Consider the following 27,504-nt stretch of genomic DNA (forward strand, 5'->3'; position numbering starts at 1 on the left):
TCTGGGAGGATCAGGGAAGTTTTCCAGGGAGAGAACATTCTTAGGAAACCTCAGAGATGGGTAAGGTTTAGTTAGGCAAAGGAGAGGAGAGGAGTGATGGGGAAGGAGGGGGAAAAAGGAAGAAAAGATTCAGTGTGAGTGAGAGCCTAGAGCAATGGTAGGACTAGAAAGAATGAACCCAGATGAGAGTGCTGTGCGGGCACCCTCTATGTTGTTAGCCCCGTGTGCAGAACTTAATAACACTTCTTCCTCTAGCAGATCAAATGAGAGGAAAGGGGCCCAGTACTCTTCGGTGGGAGAGGAAAGGCAAAAGTGGAGAATGAGATCCCTGACACATTCTATTGATGCAGTGATGGACCCTTTTCTTTGGTTTATGGTGGGGACTGTAAATGGAATGGGGCACAAAAATATCACAGAATTGACTCTCATTCAGTCTTTCTGGGGTCGAAAGAGGGGTCCAGCACTCCTACACTGCTGACAGAGACCAAAACTTTTATCCTGGGATTCTCATTCCAGATGGCATCCTGGGGCCTATTGTAGGCCAGGAGCCCCAGTGCAGTTTATTGCTTATTTTGGCTTGTCTTTTTATTTGGTCCTTGAATGGCTGGGGTTTAGAGTAAAGAAAGGGAGGTAAGCATCACATGGAAAATTTTTAAAAAGTAAGGAGAAGGAGAGAAGGAAAGCAAGGAGAGGGAGAGTGATTGAGATTAGGAGTTTATCTGCCCTCAATTCAAATAGGAGTTGCCACCTAGGATCCTCTGGGTGCCATAGAGATGGCTATGAATTGAGCTTCATTTATGACATTCATTAGTGTCTCCTGAACATTGGTGTACCAGTGCCATTTATAGTTCTCTCATACTGAACAAAAATTATTTAGAAATATTTCAGATTTACAAAAAATCCACAACCTCAATCTTTAAGTTAGCCACCTATGCTTTATTAACTCTCTCTGCTCCCCTACACACACACACACACACACACACACACACGAAAACATAATGGTATATGTGTACATACATACACACCCTATTATTATTTCTGAACCATTTAAGCATATGAGGAAGGCATCATGCCCCTTTACCCCATAATATTGTTAATTCAGTATGCATTTCCTAAGTACAAGGATATTTTCTAACGTAATCACAGAACAGTCAAGAAATTCAGGAAATAGAACATTGATGCAATACTTATAGCTAATCTGTAGGCCATATTCCCATGTTCTCAATGGTCAAAATAATGCCCTCTATAGCATTTACATTCCTTTCATTACAGGCTCCAAACCACACTGCATTCACTAAGCATATCTCTTTAAGTCTCTTCCATCTTTCTTTCTCTTTCATGACTTTGAAAGTATTTTGGCTTGTGTTTAGGTCATTCTCCTTTCTTCATTCCCAAGCCCCAACAATAATATAAATAGGTGACAATAGGATTCTCTGATTGGATATGCTATACATCACTCATCTGTTCCAAGGCCTCTGATTGGATTATAAATATGTACCTTTGCAACTCCTTGGTGTCATAAAATACCAGCCAAAAGAACTATGTGGGGTTGTCCCTGACCATTGTAAAATTTTTACCCAAACATCTTACCTAAGCAAAAATCTCCTGATATTTATGTGTCATTCTAACTTCCTCTTTGCAATTGTCCAGCAAAGCCTTACCAGGAACATTATATCATCTTGATGATATCGTAGCTTCTGCCCCTGCTCTTGTCAGTCCCATCATACTAAGACACGTGTCTCGCACTCCTTCCAATTAACTCCCTAAATCTGATGAGCCAGCCTCTAGACTGGGAACATCTTTCATGAACTGCAGTCTCCTCAAAGGCAGGCAGGAAGCCTTATTTATTGTCCTAACTTTAGCTTGACTCTCCCATTCTTCAGTCTGTGATTTACCTGGCTTTTTGGTTGGTTTATAAGCCATAGTTCCTTGTGTCTGTTCTCTCTCTCCTTTCCATCTCTCATTACCATTGTCCATACTAAATGTTTTCCAGGTTAAAATAAATAGCAGTCACAACAACCACATATCGTATAACCACAGCAATCACAGTGAAACTGTGATGCATTGTTTTACCCACTGTCCCCACCTCACAACATGGTCCACAAATACTGCTACTTTTCAAGCAGAACAGTTGAAGATACTAAGGGGCAAAGGGCCCTGCCAGATATAAAACCTGATTTGAGCACCTACTATAAAGTTGTTTTATTCTTTGACCTTCAGTGTCATCATCTGTAAAAACAAGGATATTCAAGATACACCTAGATCATTGGGAGGTTGAAGGGCTTTAAGGAGATAATCTCACGGAATGTTCACCACAATGCTAGGTATGTCTTCATAGTATAAAATGTTGCCTTTTGCTATTATTTGGGGGATGGGGCCACAGCCAGAATATAGTCTCAGTCTCTATTGTTATTGTCCATTTAATCTCTCGAAAGAAAAGAAGAAGCTATAAGAGGCTATTCTGCTATACATAGGTTTGCATATCTTTTTGGACCCCTCAAATCTAGGGTAAAGTATCAGAAGAAACAGAGCCAATCATTGTAGGACCCAAGAATTCAACCTGTGGCCCTTCTGATTGACCAGTAATTTTAGTTTACAGTATTTTAATTTCTGATCATGTTTGCCATGATGTCATAGTAAATATTCTTTTGTTGTATGCTATCTTTTGACCTGTGCAAAATACAGTAATAATAAGAGTATACTGCACTTGCAAAATCCAAAATTTCCAGAACTCAGAATGCTTACATTCATTAATTTCATTTGACTCATTAAATATCCCAAAGTCCTGGAGAGACTAAGTGATAAATGTTTTTTTTTCTGTTTGAGCCAATGAGAAGGCCAGAGTGCCCTTGCAAGGCGTGGGTTGTCACTCACTAATACACTGTTTGTGGAAATCTATTTATTGAGTATTTTTTATGGGCCTGGGCATATTCCAGGTACTGGAAATATCAGTAATCAATGAGAATATCTTGTGGGTTTTTTTTTTTAAATTATTTATTTATTTATTTATTTATTTATTTATGGCTGTGTTGGGTCTTCGTTTCTGTGCGAGGGCTTCCTCTAGTTGCGGCAAGTGGGGGCCACTCTTCATCACAGTGCGCGGGCCTCTCACTGTCGCGGCCTCTCTTGTTGCGGAGCACAGGCTCCAGACGCGCAGGCTCAGCAATTGTGGCTCACGGGCCCAGTTGCTCTGCGGCATGTGGGACCAGGGCGCGAACCCGTGTCCCCTGCATTGGCAGGCAGATTCTCAACCACTGCGCCACCAGGGAAGGCCCTATCTTGTGGTTTTGATTTGCATTTCCATGATGATTAGTGATGATAAGCATCTTTTCATAGGCCTGTTGGCCATCTGCATTTCCTCTTTGGAAAAATGTCTATTCAGTTCTTCTGCCCATTTTTTAATTGGGTTTTTTTTTGTTTTTGTTTTTGATGTTAAATTGTATGAGCTGTTTACGTATGTTGGCTATTAATGCCTTATTGGTCATATCATTTGCAAATATTTTCTCCCATTCAGTAGGTTGTCTTTTCGTTTTGTCAATGGTTTCCTCTGCTGTGCAAAAGCTTTTAAGTTTAATCAGGTCCTATTTGTTTATTTTTGTTTTTATTTCCTTTATTTAAGGAGATGGATCCAAAAAATATTACTGCAATTTATGTCAAAGAGTGTTCTGCCTATGTCTTCCTCTAGGAGCTCCAGGCCTCACAGAGCTTACGTTCTAATAGAGGGGAGAGAGATAATTAAAAACAAACAAAACACATCAAAAAACACCAACTTAGTATATAGCATATCAGGTAGTAGTAAGTGATATGGAGAAGAAAAAATATATAGGGAAACAGAGTGATGTGGAGGAGTTGCTGATATTTTTATATAGCCTGGTCAAAGACAGCCTCTCAAGTAGCAGAGCATTTGTGCAGGGGCCTGAGGAAGTAAGGGGGCAAATCATGCAGGTGTGGGAGGAAGAGCATTGCAGGCAGAGGGAACAGCAAGAACAAAAGCCCTGAGACAAAGAGTGCTTGGAGCTCTCCAGGAACACCTAGGAAGCCAGAGTGGTTTACGAAGCCATGTACGAGGAGCACAGAAGGCCATGCGCATTCACACACAGTGCTGCACCAGACTGGGCAGGACTTTGTAGGCCCGAGAAAAGGACTTGGTTTTCAGGCTAAGTTGGGAAATCACTGAAGAGTGTGGAAGAGAGGAGTTACGTGATCTAACTTGCATTATTTTAAAAGGATAATTCTGGTGCCATAGTTCAACATAATCATCCAATGGGAAGGGCAGAATCAGATAGGAGCTTATTGTTATAATCGAAGTGAAAGGTGATGGTGACTTTGACCAGGGTAGGATTGGTGCAGATGATGGGAAGCAGCCGGATCATGGATTTTACTTTGAAGTTAGAGCTGAAAGGATCTACTCAGGGTACGGTTATAAGGTGTAAGGTAAATAAGAATGAAAGCTGACTCCAGAGGTTTTGACCTGAGCCTCTGGATGCCTGGAGTTGCCATTGAAAGAGATAGGAAAGACTAGAGGAAGATGCTGGGGTATGGAAAATTAGGAGTTTGTTATCGTACATAGAAAGTTCAAACAGTGGTTCCAAGACAGTGGCTTTCAAACTACAGAGTATGTTGGAATCACCTGGAGGGCTTCTTAAAACACAGGTTGCTGAACCCCACCCCTGGTGTTGCTGGGGGTTCCCCCCCCACCAGAGTTTTTGATTCAGTGGGTCTGGGATGGGATCCATAATTTGCATTTATAACAAGTGCCCAGGCGATGTTGATGCAGCTGGTACTGGGACTACATTTGGAGAACCACTACTCTAGTACTGGGTGTATCTGCAGAAGAGGTTGGCGAAGGTTAAGAGAATGCCCAGATTGTTAGATGAGAGGAGTGAAATCACAGGTGCTGGAATGTTCTTTGTGCCTTACTGTGGGAGAACCCCCTTAGGGCTAAGATCACTGTGTATTAGCTCATGCCTAAATGGGGAACAGTGGTTTCTGAGTTCTGTTTGTTTGTTTGATTTTTGTTTTTTTCTGAGTTTTGACTCCACTTTTTATTCTGTCACAATCCTGTGAAAGGGAATAAATCTGAATGGAATTGCTCTTCTAATACATGAAGAGTTGGCTCAGGCATCCCCTTTGCTCTCCCTCTGGTTAGGTCCAATTTATCTAGATGGACCACAGGCGTCAACCTACCCCCATACCCATTTTCTGTGGGAAAGGATATGTTTAATAAATTCATTGTCCTTACAGGTTTACATTTAAGAATCACATCTGTGCTTTTGATCCCATATAATTGAAAATAAATGTGGGTTTTATAGATACAAACTTAATAATTGTTCTATCCTGAAATTAATCCTGGTATTTAAAGAATAAAAGAGTTTTTTTGATAGAAATACTGTAGAATGAAAATCCACCGCTTAAAAAGAGTAATAGTGTATACTTGCAAAATAAAAACCACATACCTACATAATGGGAAAAGCAGTTTTGCAACAATGATCATGACAGTCTTTAATGGAAAAGTTCTTTTGATAAGCATTTTTTATTAGATTGGTGGCTTTTAAACATTTTCGACCATGACACACTGTAAGAAATACATTTTATATCACAAATGATCACATACGTCATCACTTACTTCTGGAGATATATATATTTGTGTGTGTGTGTGTGTGTATGTATATGCATATATATATATCTCAGAAATAACAGTTTCATGAAATAATTCTCACCCTGAATATATGACAGATATTTTCCATGCTATGCTCTATCAGTTTTACAAGTGCTGATTTTTACCCACTAAACTGAGAACACAGTCCACATGGACTGTAGTATTGGACTGATGGGGTTGAAATCTTGGCTTTTCCCTTTTCTAGCTGTGTGATATTGATGAAATTACTTAACTATTCTGTGCTATCAGTAAAATGGGGAAAATAATATATCTACCTTACAAGGCTGTTATGAGGATGAAATGAGTTAGAGAACTTAGAACAGTGACCGGCACATAGTAAGCACTATAAAATTATTAGTTATTAATAGTGTGTTCACAACCCACTAATATGTCATAACTTGAAGTTTGCAAAAACCACCTTTTCAGATGACCTAGATCGATCTCACCTGCTACCTTACCTTACAACAGACACAAATTAGTAAATTAAACTTAACTTCCTCAGAGGCAAATTGAGTAATCACCTTTGTTTTATAGGGAGGATGAAAAAACTGTATTTCCTTCTAAAACCTTAAAATGTTCTTTTAAAATGTAAATCTTTAGGGGAGACAAGGCATGATCTCTTGGAAATTCAAAGCATAAAAGGAAAATCCTCCGTGAGATGATGTTTTATTCATTGGTACAGTGCCTTGCATTTAATGTTTTCTCAAAAACTATTTGTTTAAAGTAAATGGAGGGAATTCCCTGGCGGTCCAGTGGTTAGGACTCTGCACTTTCACTGCCGAGGGCCCAGCTTCAATCCCTGGTCAGGGAACTAAGATCCCACAGCTGCATGGCATGGCCAAAAAAAAAAAATAGTGAAAGGAAACCTTACTGGAAGAGTTCTTAAGGAGAGCAATTGATTCATATAGATAATAAATTAATAAATTTGTAATTTATGAAGAATTTCCTGTTCATTTATATCTTTAAATCTGCAAGTCCATGCTTCCCAAAATGTGTTATGTGGAATGCTAAATGGACACGTAAAAGTTTGAGACTCTGAATCACAATGTATAGTATAATAATAGATAATTTGCAAAAACAACCCCAAATTGTAACTGTTTAAATGGAATAAAATTTTACTTATCTCCCAGCAAACAGTCCTAGGTGGGATTTCCTGGTAGGGATAGGACACTCTTCTCCACACAGTCATCCTGGGATCCAGGCTAATGGAGCATCTGCCATCTTCAAGCTTGGCTTTCAAAGCCATTCCAGTTATCACCGTTCCAGATCCCTGGAGAGGGTGAAGAGCATGGAGGAAAGCATGTGGGAGGTTTTAGGGTGAGAGGTGGAGTGTCACACATAGCCTGCCACTTACCTTTCATTTGTCAGAACTCAGTTACCTGGTCACACCCACCTGCAAGGAAGGCTGGGATATATGGTCTACTCCCGTGCCCAGGAAGAAAGGAGAGGATAAATTTTGATGACTTAATAGCAGACTCTGTAAAGACATGGTAAAGATCTATTACAAAGATCCTTGTTTAGCACTATTTAGCTCAATATTTCCTAAATGCATTTGACTGTGAAACTCCTCTCTTGGCGCCTATTAACACACTGTAGAAAACGACATGCTTCGGGAAAGACTGCTATCAGGAGACTATCAAATCCCATAATGAAAAGAAACCTAAATTTTCCAAGGATGATAGGAGAGATATCTTTTTAAAATGTTTTAAAATATTAATTTTAACACAAATACAGAAAACCATGTAAAACAAATTGTACAGTTTAATGATCAGGTTAACACTCTTGAAGTAGCCACCCAGGTTAGGAGATAGAAACTTGCCAGTGACGTAAAAAAAGCTTCACAGGTTATAACCTCCTCACTTCCCTCAAAAGGCAACTCTGCACAGACTTCTATGATAATCTTTATTCTTACTTTTTCTTTAGATCTGTAATCTGTGTGGGCTAGCCATTAAGTTCAAGCCTGTTTTTATGTATGTCTTTAAATCTCTTTTAACCTAACTTCTTCCATTTCTTTCTTTTTTTTCTTCCCAGCAATTTATTGGTAAGGAAACAGGTCACCTCTCCTATTGAATTTCCCAGTGTGTCTCTTAAATTGCATCCCCGTGGTGAAGTTTAACATGTTCCTCTGTCCTGGAATTTCCCATAAATTGGACGTTGGATGCAGAGAGTTAATCAGATTCGGGTCTTTGGCAAGACTCCTTCATAGAAGATGTGCTCTTTTTCAGGAGGCACGCAAGGTGTGGTTATCCCTTTTTATGTGCTTGGCTATCATTGATGGTCAAAGCCTAAACTCTTTATCATTTAGGAAACGCGAAATGGCAACCTTTCAATTCTTTCATCCTTTCTCACTTACTTGTGGAAGTACTACTGTAAGGAGAAACTTTGCCCAGACTGATAATCACCTACTGATCTCTCCACGGATCCCTTATATTCACCTGCTTTTGGAGAATGTAAAAATCTCCTACTCCCAGGTTTAGTCTTCCAGTTTGGTATTCTTGGGTATGTCAGATGCCCCATTTTTACCTTCTTCTTTCTCCTGCTGGATGCTGATATCACACAGGTTCTGTAACTTCAGTCATTGGTCCCCACCTGTTCATAGTTTGAGGTTTGTGGAGACAACTTGTCACTTAATTTTACTGAGCATATAGTCTGTATGGTTTTGACTTTGCTGTCTTTGCTGCATTATGATATACAAAGAATGTTTATTTTTCATGCCTGTAATGAGTTTCTCAGAATCTCTGAGAAATATTTTAAACATGAGAGGCATGAGTAACATTCTTCAGGCAATTTTTCTATCCTAGAGGTTTTCTCTTATCAACTTTTGAGAATCAGGGTTTAGTTTCATTCAAAAATTTCCTTACAAAGCATTGCAATGGTTTTTGGTTTTTTGTTTTTGTTTTTTTTTGCCTCATGAAAGACAGAGAAAGCAGAACTACTGACTGACAATAGGGCTAATTGGTTAAATGAGGGAGAGACACTCTCAGAATTATCAGAGATACCCTGTAACAGAGTAAAGGCCTTGGGTTTCAGTATCTGATGGGCGCTGACAAGGCCAGGCCTTGGGGAGTCTTGCTTATCTCAAGACAAGAAATTTACAGAGTGACTTCAATTCACAGGTACCTGGATTTATGCCAGGTTTTATTAAACTGTCATTGTTAATAGTTCAGTGTTGTGAGAAAAATATCAAATTATACATTCTTAGTTGGATTTATTGAAGATAGATCGTCTAAACTGTTATTTTATATGGGTAAATTAAAAACTCATTTACTGATATAATTTATTAATTTAATGATAGACTCTATTATTCTGGGAAATATCATTTGGATTTTATAGAAAAAGTATGGAAGGAGAGAAAATATTATATTCTCATTTTATCAGACACACAGACCTATGGGGAACCCTTACATTTAGACAGTGTGATCATAGTCGAGGGTTGACCTTTTGTCTGCTAATGGCAGCTTACAAAAATCTGGTCTTATTACCCAGAAAGAACCAAATTATCCTACACCAACAAGTATTTATTATTTACATACTGTATGTCAGACACAGAACAAGGCTCTCCATGTCCAAGAAAATTAAGACACATGCTCTCCAAATAGCCCATGGGAAGGAATACACACATATCAATACTAGTGCAGTGGAAATGTTTACTACACGTGGTGATTCCATTTATAAGAGTACAAGGAAGTCAGTGGAAGCTCTCAGAGGGAATATCTGATTTAATTTTGACAGATGAATACAAATATTTAGGTCAGGCCCAGGGGTAAAGGCCTTGTTGCTAGAGAGAACAAAAGGTGTGAAGGCACAATGTCATAATGAAGGATTGAACTTTAAGGTAAGTGCTGCTTTTCAAAGTTCAAAAATCTAGTCTCATAAAGGGGCTTATGTACCAGATTCTACTGGTTCTTATTGGTCATCTCCTTCCCTAGCAAATAAACTTTAGCTATATAACTTTGTCCTTTATAATGAGACTGGTCCAAAGTTGACTTTCAGTTAGTTATCAACACATCAGTTTCTCACTTCTCTATTCAGGAAGTTGACAGTATGTCTTTGTATAAATACTCTAGGGGAGAAAAGATCCCGGTTTATATTTGAAGAGTCTTGATCCAATAAAGAAATCATCTGGGTGTAAGCCTCCTCTGTCATTCTTTTTTTCTTAGCCCACTCTCATCTCCCTAGTGACCTATTCATTATTTTATGAACTTCCAATAAATAGCTAATGAAGAGAAAGGAGTGAGGAGACACACTAAGTCAATCTATGACTTGTTAGCAGCGCTAGGGCAATTTTAAAAGGTGGAATGTACAAATATCACCTGAGATTAGGTTGGATTGTGTTTGTGGATTTCAGTCATCTGCGCCTCTTCTTTGCCTGTTTCTATGGATAGAGTTAGTAAGACAGTTAGCTGCAGTGTTGGTTTTCAATATATTAATTTCTAGAAAGTGATAATTAAAGTCTACATGGCTATGAATGACAGGCAGAGAGAGGGTATCATCTTAAAAGCATATCCAGCGGACTTAGAGACTGATAAGCGTATGAGGTCTGAGGGAAGGTATTCTTAAAGACTATCAAATTATGCCCCTGTCTTCTTCAAACCCCTTTCTCACCCAGGTCTAGATGAAGAACTAAGATGCAGAATATATAAGTGAATTGTTCAAGGTTACATAGTAATTTCAATTGTGTGTTCATGTTTGTGTGTGTGTGTGTGTGTGTTATTTTCTCTTTTGCTTTATTTGATGGTTTAGACTAAGCAGGTTCATAATCCTTACACATGCTCCTTTGGTTCAAACATTAATTGATTTTTATAAGGTAGAAAAGTAGTAGAACACTAATCAGGAGTATCTTTTAAGATACTTTCATTTTCTTTCATTGGTAAATCATTTAAGTTATTATTCCTTCCCACGAGAACAAACAAACTAATTGGTGAACTAATAAGAAATTATCTGTATGCATTTAGCATGGGATTCCTTTTCAGATAATTCAGAATAATTACCTGATTTCAATGGCTCTTCTTGATCATCTAGAGACAATTTGATACAATTAAAAAATAAAATGACTGTACAAGTATTGACAGATGATTCAACTATAAAGCCACATGGATAGTAAATGTGTTTCAATGGCTCTAAACATTTAAAATTAGAAGAGACTTTTGTGGCATTTTTCTGTATATTTCAGTGCCATCCAACATTATCATTTTGATTAACAGCCAAGATTAAGTTTACAGGTTGTTCTTGCTACAATATCTGAAAAGGTAAAGGAATAAAAAAATAAACAAAACATCCCAAATATGGAAATGATGATTTGATGACATCACTTCAGAGACTTTTCTTTTTCCTGTGGCTTAAACATCTATGTGCCTCGAGGTTTCTGGGTCTGGAATTACGTTGGCGTGACCATATTTAATGGTGTTTATTGAACAACCACTGTGGGTAAAATGTATACCAAGATTTTCAGGGAGTGATATGGGAAGTAGAAATCATGATCTATCATGCCTTCAAAGAGTTTATAAAGAAAAGGAGATGGAGTAATAAGGAAACAAAGAATGATCATATAAGGGCAGGTGTAACATATATGTATATGTTTAGAATCAAATCCTGTACTCTTCAGCATGGGTTGCTTAGGAAGGAAGAGAAGGATCTGTCATTCTTAAGAGAAAGACTGTCAACGATGAAGCCTTGGTTAGTGTTCTAAAGAAGAAGAAGTATAGGATTTAGGACACGTGAAAGGAGATTATTCCAGTAGGGGGGAACTTCTGAAGGTCCTCTGTGAGTAGAGCAGATGGATGACAGGTAGCAGGTAGGTTTACCTGGCTCGAGAACGTCATATGAGTTGAGGCTGTAAGAGGACATGTGAGACCCCTGGGTAGATTTTGATTTTGCAGGAGATCTTTGAAGTTCATATTTGTACATTTATTTTGCTGAAAGGGCAACAGCATGCAGTGGCTCATCTTCTGTGGATCAGAGGGCCTCCCAAATAAGAGGAAAGTTTTGGTATATCGGCAATATTGATTTCATAATTCCTTCTGTTTTTTTTTTTAATGATTTTCTCATTAAAATGTTCTGTGTGATTATTTCTATTGGGCTAGACTATCTGAGGGCACAAGCGACATTATCTTCCTTTTTTTCATTCATTGAAACATCAGAATGCATTCATCTCTTGCTACATGGCAGACGAATTTTAGAATAGAGAGTGTTTAATGGATGAAAATAGTCTCATGTGCCTAACTATACATGGGAGATAGAAATGTAGGCTTCATCGTAATGTAGAACGAGAAAGAGCTGTCAGGTGAAAACCCCAAAAACTATTTACATTGAATCCCATAGTGGTTTTATTTTCTAAATATTCTGTTTCATACTCTCAACAGTCTCTGCCCTGTGGCTGCTGTACGCGTGTCTCCATGTATACAGATAAGCACATAGAATTTATCCGCAAACACGGGGTCCTTTCTAACTCTGCCTGCTCTTTGATTTTCATAGTCGTGTGATCCACACACAACGCAGAGAAGAACCCGCCATCTGCTGAGGCCCTCGCTGAGCTCAAGGACGTGCGCTGAAGACTCACAGGTGCGGCCCTGCCTCCTCAATGAAAATTGCTTCCAGTTCCAGTACAATCTAACAGGTACGGTTGAAAACCACGAAGCAAGGAACCAAGCTGTCATAGAATGGAGCTGGTCCGTGGCTTTTGTTATTTCAAGAAATTCAAGCTTGTGATGTACTTGCTCTATGGGGCTCACGAAGGATGAATGGGGGGGCCTGACTGGATAGGGATGTTTTAGAGGCACTGAAAATCACCACAGCCTCCTTATTCAGACACAGCTCAGGTTTCTCCTGGGTACCACCGGGCTCAGTGTCTGATACCAAAGGACTGCGTAGTCACATTGATCTGCTCCCTGCCATTCCCTGCAGCGGCAGACACACAGAATGCCACAAAATGCGGAACCGGTTGTCTCAGCATCGAATTCAGTACTGACGACCAAATGGCCACATGCCTGCAGAGGCAAAACAATAGCCTCTTCCTGAAACTAATTCCCCACTGAGGACACAGCAGCACTACCGAGATTTCTCATGTAGAGAACCTCCTAGTGAATTCTGTGGGGCTGTCTCATTGTCTTTATAGGTGAACATTGACCTGGTGTATTTTACCTTTTTCTTTAGTTAAAGATCCTTCAGATCATTAGTTTTCATAATAATTTTTGAGAAATACAGTAAAATTTGCTTTACTGGAAGAGCATGTCTTTAAAATGCTGATTTTACTATACATGGCTTTGCTCTTCCTATTAAGCTCTTAGATCATCTACCAAATATGAAAAGTCTCCTTAGATAGGTTCTCACTGTATATGATCTAGGATCTTTTTTTTTTCCTACCCACAACAAAATAAGATTTTTTTTAAAAGAATTAGTTATGGGATGATTTATTCTAACTCCTGGTGTCCAGTTTGTAATACAATTAGCCAAATTTACAAAAGCTTCTCTCATGAGAGAATAATTTTCTTAAAATGAGAGTTCCTGAAATAGTCCATATATCTTGCCCTCTTTCCCTTCTGGGGTTCCTCTCTTGGCTCCACTGTACCAAATATACCAAATGATTTAGAAAATTATATTTATTCCTTGAAAACATCTTCAAGTTTACATCAAAGACTAGCATCATTTCTGGTTGTTGTTTTTTTTTTCCTCTCTCAATTATCCCCAGCAAATAGATGATTCCAAACTGGTTTTCCTTTACCCTTGTGCTTAGTATTTCTCTTTTCCTACCTCAGCCAACTATGAGATGGTTTCTAAAAATTATTTGGTTCTTGACCTCAAGAAACCAAACTTAGGAAGGTAACTCACTATGTTATTTGGTGATCTGATTCATTGTTTTTCAATAAAAGAATTGCAGGATGCTTTTAAAGCCACTTGAAAGTGGTTTTAGGATTCTGTGCACACTCTCCTTCTCCACCAATGCAGAGAATCAAAGGTGTGTTGTATTTTGCTCACATGGTCATAACTTTGAAACTCAGTGTGGTGACCCTATGCCTGCAGAGTGGAGCACATGCCAGCTGAGTGAAAATGCAACCTGTGGGCAAGGCATCAGGACCCGCCTTCTGAGCTGTGTGCGCAGTGATGGCAAGCCTGTTAGTGTGGACCAATGTGAGCAGGTGAGTTGTGTATATTTGTATCCCACACCCATGGCTCTGTTTGTTTGTTTGTTTGTTTGTTTGAATATTGGTCTGCAACCTCTAAAATGCTTGATATAAATGACAGTCTGATTTCTTCTCATCACAGCTTAGGTTCAGTTAGAGTAGAGGTACTAGTATCATACAGTTATATCTCACTAGTTTGAACTTAGTTAAAATGACCAGGAAAGGTCATTTTGCATTGGGGAAATGGATTCATTAAAAATCTAGTTTTTTCTGTTATTTTAAAGAACTTATTTGCCAACAAACTATTGACATCAGGTGACTCTAATATTTAAATATGACTCTTTGTATCGGGCAAGTGATTCATTTGCCTAAATAGGAAACACTGTTCCTTGCATATAAATGAATACTGACACTTGCTATTAGAATACTTTGCTACTTTGCTTAGCAAATGATTGCTAGGTAATTAGCACAGTTGCATTTTTCTTCTCAAAGTAAGTCAAAATGCCTGCCTACCAAGTTTCAAATTAGTGGCTTTTGAATTTTTGTAATTTTATTGTTGCCTTTTTTTCCCTATGAGAAAATATGTGGAGTTTGGACAAAAACTGTAATCAAACCTATTCCAAAAAAGTTGGCGTTTCCTTCCCAACGTATAAGTGAAATGCACGATGGGGGCAGTTTAATAGGAATAAAGATGACCATATGCTGTCACATTATAAGAATCACTAAAACAATCTTTGGAATAATTGGAAATCGGTGGGGCCAGTTAGCTCAGGTTTCCACGGAAACCGGCAAAATAAAAGTTGTCCCATTTCTCCTTAAGTAAGAAGAGTCCACAAGTGGACATTAAAATCAGAACAAAACCCTCCTCACCGATCCTGATTTAACCTTGTTAAGTATTGCCATAACATCTCTTTAAACCAACAGTATCACCATGGACCAACACCACCCCTGAGACTAGACCATCTGAAGTTGAACATCCCATTTAATGAAATGCTGAGACTGGCTAATACAGGGCAGAGTTCTGTCTACCAAGTGTCCGTGATTTATTTTAACATTTTGTTTAATTTCATCTCCCTCTCAAGATGTTGTCTGCTTCAAGAAAAATAAATCACCAATCTACAACTCCAAATAAGTGAAAATCTTACATTTAGTGTACATAATAAATCTTTCCTTTTGATACAAAGAGCGATATAAACTATTCATTAATAGAAAAATCAGTTTCTCTGCTTTCTAAATTCCCATATATCCAGCAAATATTTAAAGAATGTTAAAGTCCCAAATTAACCTAACGAGAATACCTATATATCGCAAATGGATCATAGATCCCATGTGGTCATTTCTATTTTGCCCACTTAGCAAGTAATCATGCTATAATCATTAATTTTACCTCAGTGTGGACATTGCTAATATTTAACTTGTATTGAGTGTTAGCATTTTCCCCAATCACACAGTGTGTGATTCCTAAAACAGAATTTTTTATTATTCTTTCTGTTTCTTGGATGATTTATTCTTTCACTAAGACCTCTTCTACCTTGGCCATTAGAAAGTGTGTAATTTTGCCTAGATGTGGATTTCAGAGAGGATAAGAGGAAAAGAAACAGTATCATCAACTTTTCCCTTGATTAAGACCATGATTACGTTTTTAGCCTAATTGGTCTTTTTTACAAACTTTAGATGGTTTGTAGATTTGAGTTTTATTCGTTTTCTATTTATTCTTTTAGCCTAGGTAGCTCTTAGTTTGAGCTCTCTGTGTACTGTTGGCCCATCCAGAGGGCAAGGAGCCTAAATTTAACAGTGAGGCATCCTCCTGGTTCTTTGCTGGCTGAGTGACAGGACAGATCTCTGTGTCACATAACTGCCTGCTTTCCCGGTACCTTAACTGCCCATCTACTTCTAAAGTTGAGGACTTTATCCAAAAAAATTTGGGCTGACAAGTTTCTATTTCATGAAGTAGGACCATCATTTTCTAGGCTTGCCATCCGTTTCTACAAGCCAGGATGTTTTTCCCCACAAAAATATAGAAAAGATTATTCTCATAGAATAGAGATTATTACCCCAGAAAAGGACAGTGATTTGCTTTGATGTTGCTGTGAATTCTCCAGTACAATCACATTCCCTTCCCATCTGCAGCGTAACTTGGAGAAGCCCCAGAGGATGAGCCTTCGCTGCCTGGTGGAATGCGTGGTCAACTGTCAGCTCTCGGGGTGGACGGCTTGGACAGAGTGCTCACAGACTTGTGGCCATGGAGGTATGTGGCTCCTCTGTGTTGGTTCCCACAGAACAATTTAGTTTTTAAGTATCTCTCCGTATGCCATAGCTTGACACACGGGATAAGGCATGTTGGCCAGCTGGACATCACATGAGGCTGACGCAGGAGAGCAGAGGGAACGATCCTGGCCTCCTGTCAATTCTTTTTTCTTCTTTAATGTTTCTTTTTTGTTGTTGAAGTATAGTAGACTTACAATACTGTGCCAATCTCTGCTGTCAGCAAAGTGACTCAGTTATACACATATTGGACGTTCTTTTTTTTTAATATTCTTTTCCATTATGGTTTATCACAGGATATTGACTATAGTTCCCCGTGCTACACAGTAGGACCTTGTTGTGTATCCATCCTATATATTAGTTTATATCCGCTAACCCCAAACTCCCAGTCCTTCCCTCCCTCACACCCTTCCCCCTTGGCAACCAACCACAAGTCTGTTCTCTATGTCTGTAAGTCTGTTTCTGTTTCATAGATAGGTTCATTTGTGCCATATTTTAGATTCCAGATGGTATTTGTCTTTCTCTGTCTGACTTACTTCACTTAGCATGATAATCTCTAGTTGCATCCATGTTGCTGCAAATGGCATTATTTCGTTCTTTTTTTATGGCTGAGTAGTATCAGTCCTTTATAATGAGGCAGAGGGTGAAGAACTGGCCTCGTAACAGTGGCAGACCCCAGAGGGGCCGCTGACCCCGTGGGACGGTGTTTAGTTTAAAGGCCCTAAGTTCAACCAATTCAAAAAATGTTGGCCTCTGTAGCTTTTAGAAGAAGATGTATCCTATAAGTAAAGTTAGTTCCTGTATCAGGTAAACACCCCCAGTCACAGTGGCTTCATATCATAGGTTAGAGACTAATTTTTCACTCGCATAAAGGAAGGGGTAGTTTCTGCTTCACGAAGTCAACCAAGGACACAGCTTGATGGAGGCCCTACTGCTTAAACATAATCAAGTTTCTCTGGAGGGTGATATCCAGCTCATCCTGTGGAGGTTTTTATGGACCAGATTGGAAGTTGTGTATATCTCTACTATCTATACTCTATCGGATAAAATTTGGTTCCACTTCTCCAGCTCAGTGCAAGGTAGCCCAGTAGGAAATGTAGTTTCTGGATGGCCGGTCGCTTCTTAGCAACAGTGTTATGGAGGAAACAGTTCCTGTGGAGGAAAGGGAGCATAAATCTTTGCTGAACAGATAGCTATTAATACTATAAGTTCCTGGGTAAATAATGAACAATGGCAAGGAATTCAGGAGGCAGCTGATAGTCGGGAGCTAGGCAAATGGCAACAATAGATGGCACTCCAGCCATCAGGCTAAAGTAGGGACCAAGACATGTGTCCATGTAAAGAGAACAAGGAGAGCATAACAGGAAAGCACAGAGCTGTGGTTTAGGATAGGGTTCTCGTCCTGAAAAAGAGTTACAGTTTATCACAAGGTAAATGTCAGAAATTTGGAATAGGGACCTAGCGAAAATCCTGCTATATGGTTAGTCACTAAGTAGGGGAGGAAAAGGGAAGAAGAACTGCATGTTGGAGGAATCGTGGAATCTGATGGGGAAAGGGGTTAAAAGACCTGGATCTGATCACCAAACAATGATATTTGGAAGGAGGTTTTTAGAAGCTCTGTGACTGGACCACTGGAACTAGGATATGGGCTCATTTCTAAGCTATTCACAGATGAGCAGGCTGGGGCTATTGATAATTCTCTGCCTTAGTTGGGACTGTCTGAGGAGCAGACGCAGGATGTAGCAGGAAAAGGGGCTCACCTGTGAACTCAGCTCTAAGATCCTGGAGAGGGCAGAGCTGACAGCAGTACTCAGGATATGCCTTAGAGAAACGTAGCTAAGGAAGTTGAAATTTATTTCCACAGAGAGCATCACTCAAAATGAAAATCTGGGAATCACAATGTCCAGAAATAACAGCATGCCATTTCCTGCACAACTGAGAGCCTGCAAAGCACCTCAGGAAACCAAATGGCAAATCTTAGGACCAAGATTTCAGTGATTGATTGACCTATATTAGTTTCTCAAATATTCTGATTGGCAGCATGTATAGTTTCCAGCTGGGCATCAACTTTAAAGTTGGGTAAATCGAGTTTCAAATTGCAGCTCTTTAGGCAAATGACTTACTCTGAGTCTCAGCTTCTTCATCTCTAAAACGGAATTCATGCACATGTTAGAGGCTTTGTTTTGGGTTTGAGAATTAAATGCTATGAAGTATATGTAGGCATCTAGCACAGTACCTGACACAGCATGGGTGTTTATTATGTGTTAATTTCCATCTCCACCTTCCTACACACCAGCAGTAAAGAGTGTTATCAGAGACTCCCTAGGATCTTTTAAAGATTATCCCATAGACTCAGTTCCTCTCATTGTCCACTCTCACATCTCATTCTTTTACCCCACTCAAAGTCCATCCATTAAAATCACAGTCTAAGTAATATTTTGAAAATGCAAATCCGAACAGTTGTTTTCCTATTGACTTAAGAGTCATTTATCCATTAAACAAATACTAATGTGCCAGTCATAGTACAATGTGTTGGACATGAAGCAGTGAGGGGGGAAAAAAGACAATTTCCCTCTTCTCATGGCACTTACAATCTAGTTGAGGGACAACACACAGTAAACAAATAGGTAATATTACATGTAGATGAGTTCATTAAACTAGAGGTGTTATTTGCATTAGTGATGTGAATAACTGGTTGCTTCCCTGTCCAGAGTGAGCTACCCTGGTTATCCCACAGCCAGAAGCACTGCAGTCTTGTCTTCATGGGCCTCTGCTAGGAGGTGTGACTCTCCTACAGCTATGAGAACAGCCGTAAAGGGTAGCATGGAAAAGTAGAGAAAGGATGAAGTCCTGTATTGTGAGCATGGCCCACGAGGACCTGCAGGATCACCCCCATGCCCGCCTCTCTATCCCTATCACCCTCCACTATCATGTTGGATCTCTCTGCTGTGATACAGTATATTTCAGTCACGATCTTGAGTGTATGCTTCCTTCCACCTTGGTTCCTTGCTCCCATGGAATATCTCATCATCACCCCCACTATCACCTTCTAATACTTTAATTATGTATAAATTGAATCAATATTTTTACAATTTTTATTTTGTCATCATGTCAATATAGATATATTACAATGAACATTTACAATGTTTCAAATGGCAAATATTTATTTATTTATTTATTTATTTATTTAGTCTGCACCGGGTCATAGTTGCGGCACATGGGATCTTTGTTGCGGCATGCATGCGGGATCTAGTTCCCCAACCGGGGATTGGGAGTGTGGAGTCTTACCCACTGGACCACCAGGGAAGTCCCTGAATCAATTTTAATATCTGTCTGTCTAAGGAATCAATGACCTTGTTTGGGTTCTTCATGGGTGAATCCCTCTAGTTCCCATGAAGCACAGTACCTGGCACATGGGGGGAATCTCAGCTAACGTTTGTCACTGCCCAGGTGGTTCTGGACTATAGGGGAAAGTTTGAAGGGGAAAAGCTTGCAGACTGGATCGTAAGCCCAAAGGCAGCCAACCCCTGCCAGTGGCTATTTTCCTCTCCCTCTAATTAAACTCATAAGTCTTGAGCATCATTACTCAAGAATGTGTTCAATGCAAGGAGACAGAAGATCTGTTTATCATTATTTTTGCCCCAAATATCCTAATTCTGCCACTGTACAAAGTCAGTGAAATGTAACAGATCTCCATGTTATGCTAATACACTACCTTTGAAACTAGGACCCCCAATTGTAAGTTTAGTATTATAAAACATGACTTTAATTTTTCAAGCAGTTCTGTTAGTGCTGTGGACTCATCAGACCTCGTTAGTCTACTTGAAAAACAAAAACAAACAAGGAAAAATACTTTCCAAATCTGAATCCCACTATTAGAGATTTCTAGGCAATTAGAGTTTGAACTTAAATTCACCTTTTCTAATCCTTAGAATAATAAGCAAAGACAAACGATCGAAAATTTCCTAAGGAAAGTCATTGTGTGACCTAAGGCACAGAAGGACTAAGGAAGGGGTGTTAACTACGAGGAGAAATCGAATTGTGTAAAGCACTTGGGAGTCATTTGATAGTTTCCATTGGCACATAAATATAGCACTAGATATAAATCACCTCTAGCTAGCTTCTAAGGGTCTGCTAGGATAACTTCTTGAGAATCCTTTCTTGACCTTTAGATGCCTTGAGCTCCTGAATTAAGATGTAATAATGCCTTTTAAAAAATATTCCATAATCCTGATATTTGGCAAACCTTCCAGGAATCTAAATGTATATGTATTCCATTTTTCCTTTATTTATTCAAGCAGGATTTATAAAGTTTACATCTATTGTCCTTATCCTGACACCTACTGGTGTACTCTTTCATTGTCAAAAGTGGCAGTGTAGAAAATAAATTATATGGTGATTCTGCTATTTTGACTTCTATTCTTGAAGTCAGGGCTGTAGAGAAGTTTACTCATATATTTCACAAATACTCACTGGAAGTTTCCCCAGAGCCAGGCATTCTCCCAGGAGCTGAGGATACACCATGTATAGAAAGGATAAGATCCCAGGGAAACAATGTCCCCTGACTTCATAGAACTAATGTTCTAGTGGAAAACTAGATGGTGATGACAAGACAGGGAGACGGCAAATAAACAAGTGAATATACACAAAAGTAACAGACACTGATGAGTGCTGTGTTGAAACAAAAAAACAAGTTATGTGATGGAGAATAACAAGTGTCTTGCAGGGGAGTGAGGGATGCGGGAAGAGAGGCCACTGAGGAGGTGATATTTATGTCAGAATTGAATGACAAGGTGCCGTAGTTCTTGTAACTGGTGTTTTCTTTACTAGGCTTCTCAGGGTTCAATCTCACAGGCATTTTATGACTACCTGTTGCATTCAAGGCTCTATATCAGGACCTACAAAAAAAATATAAAAAGGAAAATTTTAAAATTATATTTGTGCCCAATCTTAATCTTTAAAAAAATAAATAAAATGAACAGTACAAAGAATAGGACACATAGCCCTTGAATTTTTAGGCAGCTACCGTCAGGACACTGCTGAGACAGCCTTTGTGGTTCTATTCTATTCTATTCTATTCTATTCTATTCTATATTCTATTCTATATTCTATTCTATATTCTATTCTATATTCTATTCTATATTCTATTCTATTCTATTCTATTCTATTCTACCAGCCCTCAAACTATCAATACTTCCATATTCCAGCCTTCCAGCTCCAATCTTCCAGCACCGCTCTTTTCTGATCACCAGCCCCCTGGCAGATAGTACTGTTTCCATAATGAGACAACTCTGCATTTAAATCATGCCTTAATACTCATGCAGCACAAGCTAAAAGTAACAAACAGCAAATAATCAAATGCAGCAATATATGGCACAGATGAACTTGTTTCTTAAAAGAGACCAAACTCTGGCGCTGAAAAGTTTGGAAACTACCATTGAAAAACATCTGTGCCTTGTCTCTTCTAAAACGGTGTGCCCGCAGCTGTCTTTTTTTTCCCAATAATCACCTTATTTTATTTTTTCCAATTCAAAATATATTTATTTAGGGCCTTTCCATAGTCAGTTTATTTTAATATAAGATTGCCACCTTTTATTATCCTTTATTTTTTTAACATCTTTATTGGAGTATAATTGCTTTACAATGGTGTGTTAGCCTCCGCTTTACAACAAAGTGAACCAGCTATACACACACACATATCCCCATATCTCTTCCCTCTTGCGTCTCCCTCCCACCCTCCCTATCTCACCCCTCTAGGTGGTCACAAGCACCAAGTTGATCTCCCTGTGCTATGCGGCCCGCAGCTGTCTTTTGTACTAGCCGCTTTCTTTTTTCCAAGTGGTGATGGCAATGGGGCAGGGACCACAAGAGGAGACAGAGTTTATTTAGTCACATGAAAGTGCGCAAGCAAGTTGCACGGGAGTCTGACTTCAGCACCTGCGGCTCTCCGCTGACTTCTTTATCAAAAGCAAAATGCACACCGTTGTCTCCGTTTAGGAAGTCACTGGGCTGTCAGGCAAATCCTGGCGAGCTGGGTGTCTTGGATGCTTCCGCCATAGCCACACTTCCCCATCGAACCCACAGAACTACATTGATCTGAGGGGAAGCTTTGAAATGAGCTCTTCTTTATTACCAAGCATCTGGATTGTCTCTTTAATGTACACCTGGTGCTCGGCATATACTTTCTAATTGTGTTAAAGATTTCAAGGTTAGAACAGCCTGAATCCAATTTATTTCACGTTAAAGAGAGACTGATTCTAGACTTCCACTAAGGGATCTTTTTAGATAGATTTCAAAGATCAAAGCATGTAATAGAAGAGCTTAATATTTGGATTAGTCATGATCTTCGTCTGTTGAATTTTCATCAGTTCAGTGGAATGTAGAACTCCCTAACTTTAGCATATCATGAATTATTCAAGCGATAACGTTCCAAGAAGGTTATTAATCCCAAATTATGATTTGTTCCTCTTTCATATTTTTTAATTCAGGGTGTATGAGTTTATAATATTTTTCTATACTATGTAATCCAGCCTGCCTCTTGTGTTTCACAGATGGCATATGATTTTTCTGTCCACTCTAGTCCATAATGAAAAAAATAATTTTGTATTAACTCCAAAGCACCACAAGTTTGTGCTTTCCAGCTTTTTATTCTTTCTTTTTTTTTTTTTTTTAATGAAACTCTCTAGGAGTTAAGCCAGCATTTTTATTTTTATTTATTTATTTTTGGCTGTGTTGGGTCTTCGTTTCTGTGTGAGGGCTTTCTCCAGTTGCAGCAGGCGGGGCCACTCTTCATTGTAGTGCGCGGGCCTTTCACCGTCACGGCCTCTCTTGTTGCGGAGCACAGGCTCCAGTCGCGCAGGCTCAGTAGTTGTGGCTCACAGGCCTAGTTGCTCCGTGGCATGTGGGATGTGGGATCTTCCCAGACCAGGGCTCGAACCCATGTCCCCTGCATTGGCAGGCAGATTCTCAACCACTGCGCCACCAGGGAAGCCCGTCTTTTTCTTTTTGTTTGAAGATTTTAAAAGGCAAGCCAGTAACCTTCAGTTTATGTCTGAATAAAACATGATCAGTGTCATATCCTTGATCACACACAGTCCAATAGTTATAACAGCTCAAACTTATTGACTATATCAAGTAATTAGTTCCTATGACAAAGAACAAGCAGCTAAATTATAGAATGGGAAAAAAGAAAGACTAGAGAAGAATATCCAGTTTTAAAGCTGGCTTTTTCAATGGCCAGTTGTAAGACTGAGCCAGCCTTTGCAGATTTCACTTCCACTATTTTTTATCAGTAAAAAGACGAAATATTAGAATAATTACTTTTTAATATCTATTGGTCAAAGGCACAATTATTGGTACCAGGAGTATTTTAGCTCTTTACAAGAGTACTATGAAATTATAGGCATAACTTTACAGGTATGGTGACAGGCAATTAAGTAACCTCAAGGTCACGCAGCTTGTCTTTTGTAGAGGAAAGATTTGAACCCAAGTTCAGGTATCTTCTAAGCCCCATTTTCTCCACTGTGCCCCTTTACATCTGACACTGTATATGTAAATGTTCATGTTATGTACTTGGTCCTGGGTTGGGTGCTATGTCACTTTATAAAAATTCTCATAATTTATAGGTGTATTTAAGAATAAGCAGAGGAAATGGATCTCAGATTGGAACACAAAGGGCAGTGAGGGCTTTAAGTCTCTCTGAATTTTAAGCCTCCTAAATGTATACTTGTCTCATAATTAGCAGTGTTGCACATTATTATCTCTTCCATCTAATTGGGATATAGCTGCAGGGAGCCAGTCTTCCAGATAGGGAGACTGATAGAATAGCTCCAGGATTGCTAAAATCACTCTCTGTGACTTTGTCATCTTGCATCCCACGGAGAGAGCCTCATTGGGGGTATTTCTGCTGTATACTTACAGTGGTCTGTCAAGTTTTAATACCTCTTAATGGGTCTGAAATGTGATTGTTGGGAATAGAACTGAAAATAAGCAGCTAGAATGCATACGCACTATCTCAGAGAAATCTGGAGCTCTATCTCCAAGCAAAGGCAATGGTGCCTAATCTTCTGCCTTTAAAAGACCTATCTCACTCCCGTGATACCATGGTCTATCTTGACCTCTAAAACTGTGGTCTTGTTACTTCCTTACTTTGCTAACCCCACCCCCAAATAGATGGTCATGGCTGGGGCTCATCTATTTTACTCTGAAAAACTTACGGACTCTTTGCCTTGCCTAACCTGAGTGTCCTCTAGGATGAAAGGTGTCTGGATGCCTGAAGCCATTCTTAGACAAGCCAAGGAGTCCCTCTATGGGGGAAACCCATGGACCGTAGCTCTGCATGCAGAATCATTACTGCACCTTCCATCTTCAGCAATGCCAAACATATGCTGAAGATCTATCTTTAGGCTGCAGATCAAGATCGTAGTTTTTCTCCACTCTGTTATATCAGAAAATAACCTTGATTCCAAATCCATGTCAATCCAGGCTGTATATTTAAAACAAACTTGGCACTTAAAAAATAAACTTGGATAAAAATTCCAGATGATGTGTGTTTAAAAGAAGTAAAAAACAGATGTCCAGCATAAAGAATTGCATGAAATTAACTGAGCATTTTATAGACAATCTAACTTCCTTCTGCTTTCAGAAATTTACTCTGACAAGTACCCAAAAGCAAATAAAGAGTTATCACAGAGTAAGGTGTTAATACCATAATTGTAAGTAGTTTCTTCTAAAGGAAAATATGAAATGTATGAATACAGGTAACCCATTTATTGCAGAGGGGAGACCTAAGTGTACTTCTCAAACTTGTTCAAGTCACCTAATGACCTCAGCATAGCATCTGATACCTGACTTGGACCAGGTGAGATCTGTTGGAAAGCAGATGCTTTTGGAGTAAGACCAATTTTTGTTCCCATCCTTCTAGCTGTGTGACTTTGCAAAAATTATTTAATTTCTCTGGGCTTCGGTTTATCACATAGGAAATGAGACTGGGATTCTTGTTGAAGTGATAGATTTGAGGCGGGTGGGGAGAACAGGTGCTCTCAGGGGAAAGAAAGCAAAGAGAGCAGGATAAGGAAGGGAACAGAACTAAGCGAGAATAGGCTATATCGTCTCTATATCCTAGAACATTGTATTCACTCAGTTAATTTAGACCCTCCCTCCATAATGAGGAATACTTTTATAATGACAAAAGGTATTATACAATAAATTGCCTTAACCACAGAGACATATGTGATTAAAATTGATTAACAGACTGACCTGACCAGCTATTAACGAGGTGGTTGTTAGTATCCCTTTGCTTCTTTTTTCATTTATTTTGTAATCTGCTAGTATTTTCAACTGACTAATACTAGGTAACAGCCACCAAAAGCTTAAGAATAAATTCAAAGTAGCAAATACTTAAAAGTGGAAACATTTTATTCAGTAACCTAATTTTTTGGTGCATATCAGGAAGGACCATCATCACCTTGAGGTTAGTGACACTGAACATCGTCCTCTGTGGTGTAGGTTGGCCAGCCCTTACAGATGTCAGCTCAGGAAGACCATTCCCTGCCAGCGGTTGTGCACATGCCTTGAGAATTTAACTCATGTTAAAAAAAAAATAGTTCCCAGGTGGAAAGCAAACCAGTAATAGTAATATTCAAATAACATTCTATAAGCTCAAAGTGACTTCATATACTACTGTCTTCATATTTACATGGCTACGGTACGTTGGAGTTTATAGGTATGTTCATATAAATTGCTCAGATATTTTATTTAATGAACTATTTAAGATTAAACAGGTATGTTCTTCATTGCTCTATTCTTCTATTTCCTTTTCCAATTTCCCATTCAAACGTACTTTGCATTGTGTGCCTGGGTCGTATTCAAATTGTCCAGAGCTATCAAAACCATGATTTTCAGTTAATTCAATGAGCATCTGTCAGGGCCACAGAAGAACCATTGTGTAGAGCCTATCACTGTAACAGTGTTGGTGGCTGGCTCCCTGGATCTGAAAGTATGGTCAGAACAGAGAAGCATCGTGTTTGACTGCATCTCTTTTTTATGAATGTATACATTGACAAATATGTAACGAGTTTTGAGGGGTTCTTTTACTGCTTAAAATTTCCCACATCCCCTTTGTCAGTGGAGCCTCAGATTGAAGCCTGACTGCTGCTGAGTTCAATGGGAGTGTGATCTGCTCCAATACGCTTTAAACCTGTATGCAGATACCAGTATTGGCCTTTCTTTGGAGGGGGGAGGGTGTGTTACAACTAGTGTGCCCCGCTATCTATTTTCTTCTGTAAGTCTTACCATGCAATCCTTTTTCCTTCATTGCCAGAAATTATTGCTAATTTAGCAGTAGGCCTAGTATCACTGTTGCTTATAATGAGTTCCCAATATTCCTAAAGGGAGGGGAGGAAAAGTTTCAGAGAGAATTGCTAGCAAACTTAACCTACTGTAATCTGGGTCTTTATTCAAGTGGAAACATTTTGGAGCTAGTGCTTTTCTCTCTTTTATAGCCTGAAGTGCAGATGAATAAGAGAATCAGTTTCTTTAATCTCATCGGTATTACCCATTAAACATATTGTCTATATCAACTATTGAACTCAAGTTTCAAATAGATTCATAAACCCAAACAAGAGTTGTCTGGAGAGTGTCCAAGAAATTTCTCTTATTCTCAGATTGGAAGCATGAGGATGTGGATGGCAGCCGCCTTCACTCCTACTCTGAGGGCAGAAGGAGTGTAGGCTAGGGTGTAAGAGGTTGGGTGGGACCAGGCTAAATCATTATGGCCTTCGTAGCTGTGTGCATTTAATGTTAAAAAGCCCAACAGAATCCAAGTAGCATGCTTTATATACCCATTACAGGTTTGTTCCAGGGCCAGGTCTAGGAATTGATATGAAATAGTAGTTGTCAAAATAAATGACTAAAAATATTAAGATTTAGCCAGCACCTACTCTATTTTAGTTATGTTGTAAGGTAGTTCATATATGGTATTTTTAAATTCATATACAACATGAGATTAGTCAAGGAGTCCTCATCATCTCAGTATTCTTCACCTGAATCAGCATAATTGTGAGATCTATAGGAAGCAGAACCCCTTATACTATCAAAATATTCGCTGTTGAACTGACCACTTATAAAGCCGTCCCCCAGTCAACGAGTCTCCTGGATTAACGCACATGCCCTGTCATTGCAGCAAGGTATTTGTTGGTCCATCTCTAGCTGCAAATGGAATGTGTACCCACAAAAAAGGGGCACAAAATGGAGCAATCTGTACACCAAAGATTAAGGGGAGCTCTTGAGAAAATTGATGAAAAGTGACTCAAATAACAAAGATTCTATGATCAAACTGCAAAAGCCAGTCACAATAGAATAAAACTTTCATAGGGTCATCATAAAATTATGTAAAAAATATCAATGGTTGATTTATTCTTTGTCCTAATAATAACTTCATAGTTGCAATTACCTGCATGG

General features: G+C 39.0%; 1 protein-coding gene across 2 annotated transcripts in view; it reads left to right on the forward strand.

The window, feature by feature from the left end:
* THSD7B (thrombospondin type 1 domain containing 7B) overlaps positions 1 to 27,504 on the forward strand; it is a 751,247-nt gene that overhangs the window by 695,226 nt on the left and 28,517 nt on the right. For both annotated transcript variants that reach the window (XM_036856921.1, XM_036856923.1), the window contains 3 exons: positions 12,134 to 12,275; positions 13,679 to 13,794; positions 15,910 to 16,027. In XM_036856921.1, coding sequence (XP_036712816.1) covers positions 12,134 to 12,275; positions 13,679 to 13,794; positions 15,910 to 16,027 — 376 coding nt within the window. The remainder of the gene's footprint in view (positions 1 to 12,133; positions 12,276 to 13,678; positions 13,795 to 15,909; positions 16,028 to 27,504) is intronic.

The sequence above is a fragment of the Balaenoptera musculus genome, chromosome 7 (genome assembly GCF_009873245.2).
Source record: "Balaenoptera musculus isolate JJ_BM4_2016_0621 chromosome 7, mBalMus1.pri.v3, whole genome shotgun sequence".
Lineage (NCBI taxonomy): Eukaryota > Metazoa > Chordata > Mammalia > Artiodactyla > Balaenopteridae > Balaenoptera > Balaenoptera musculus.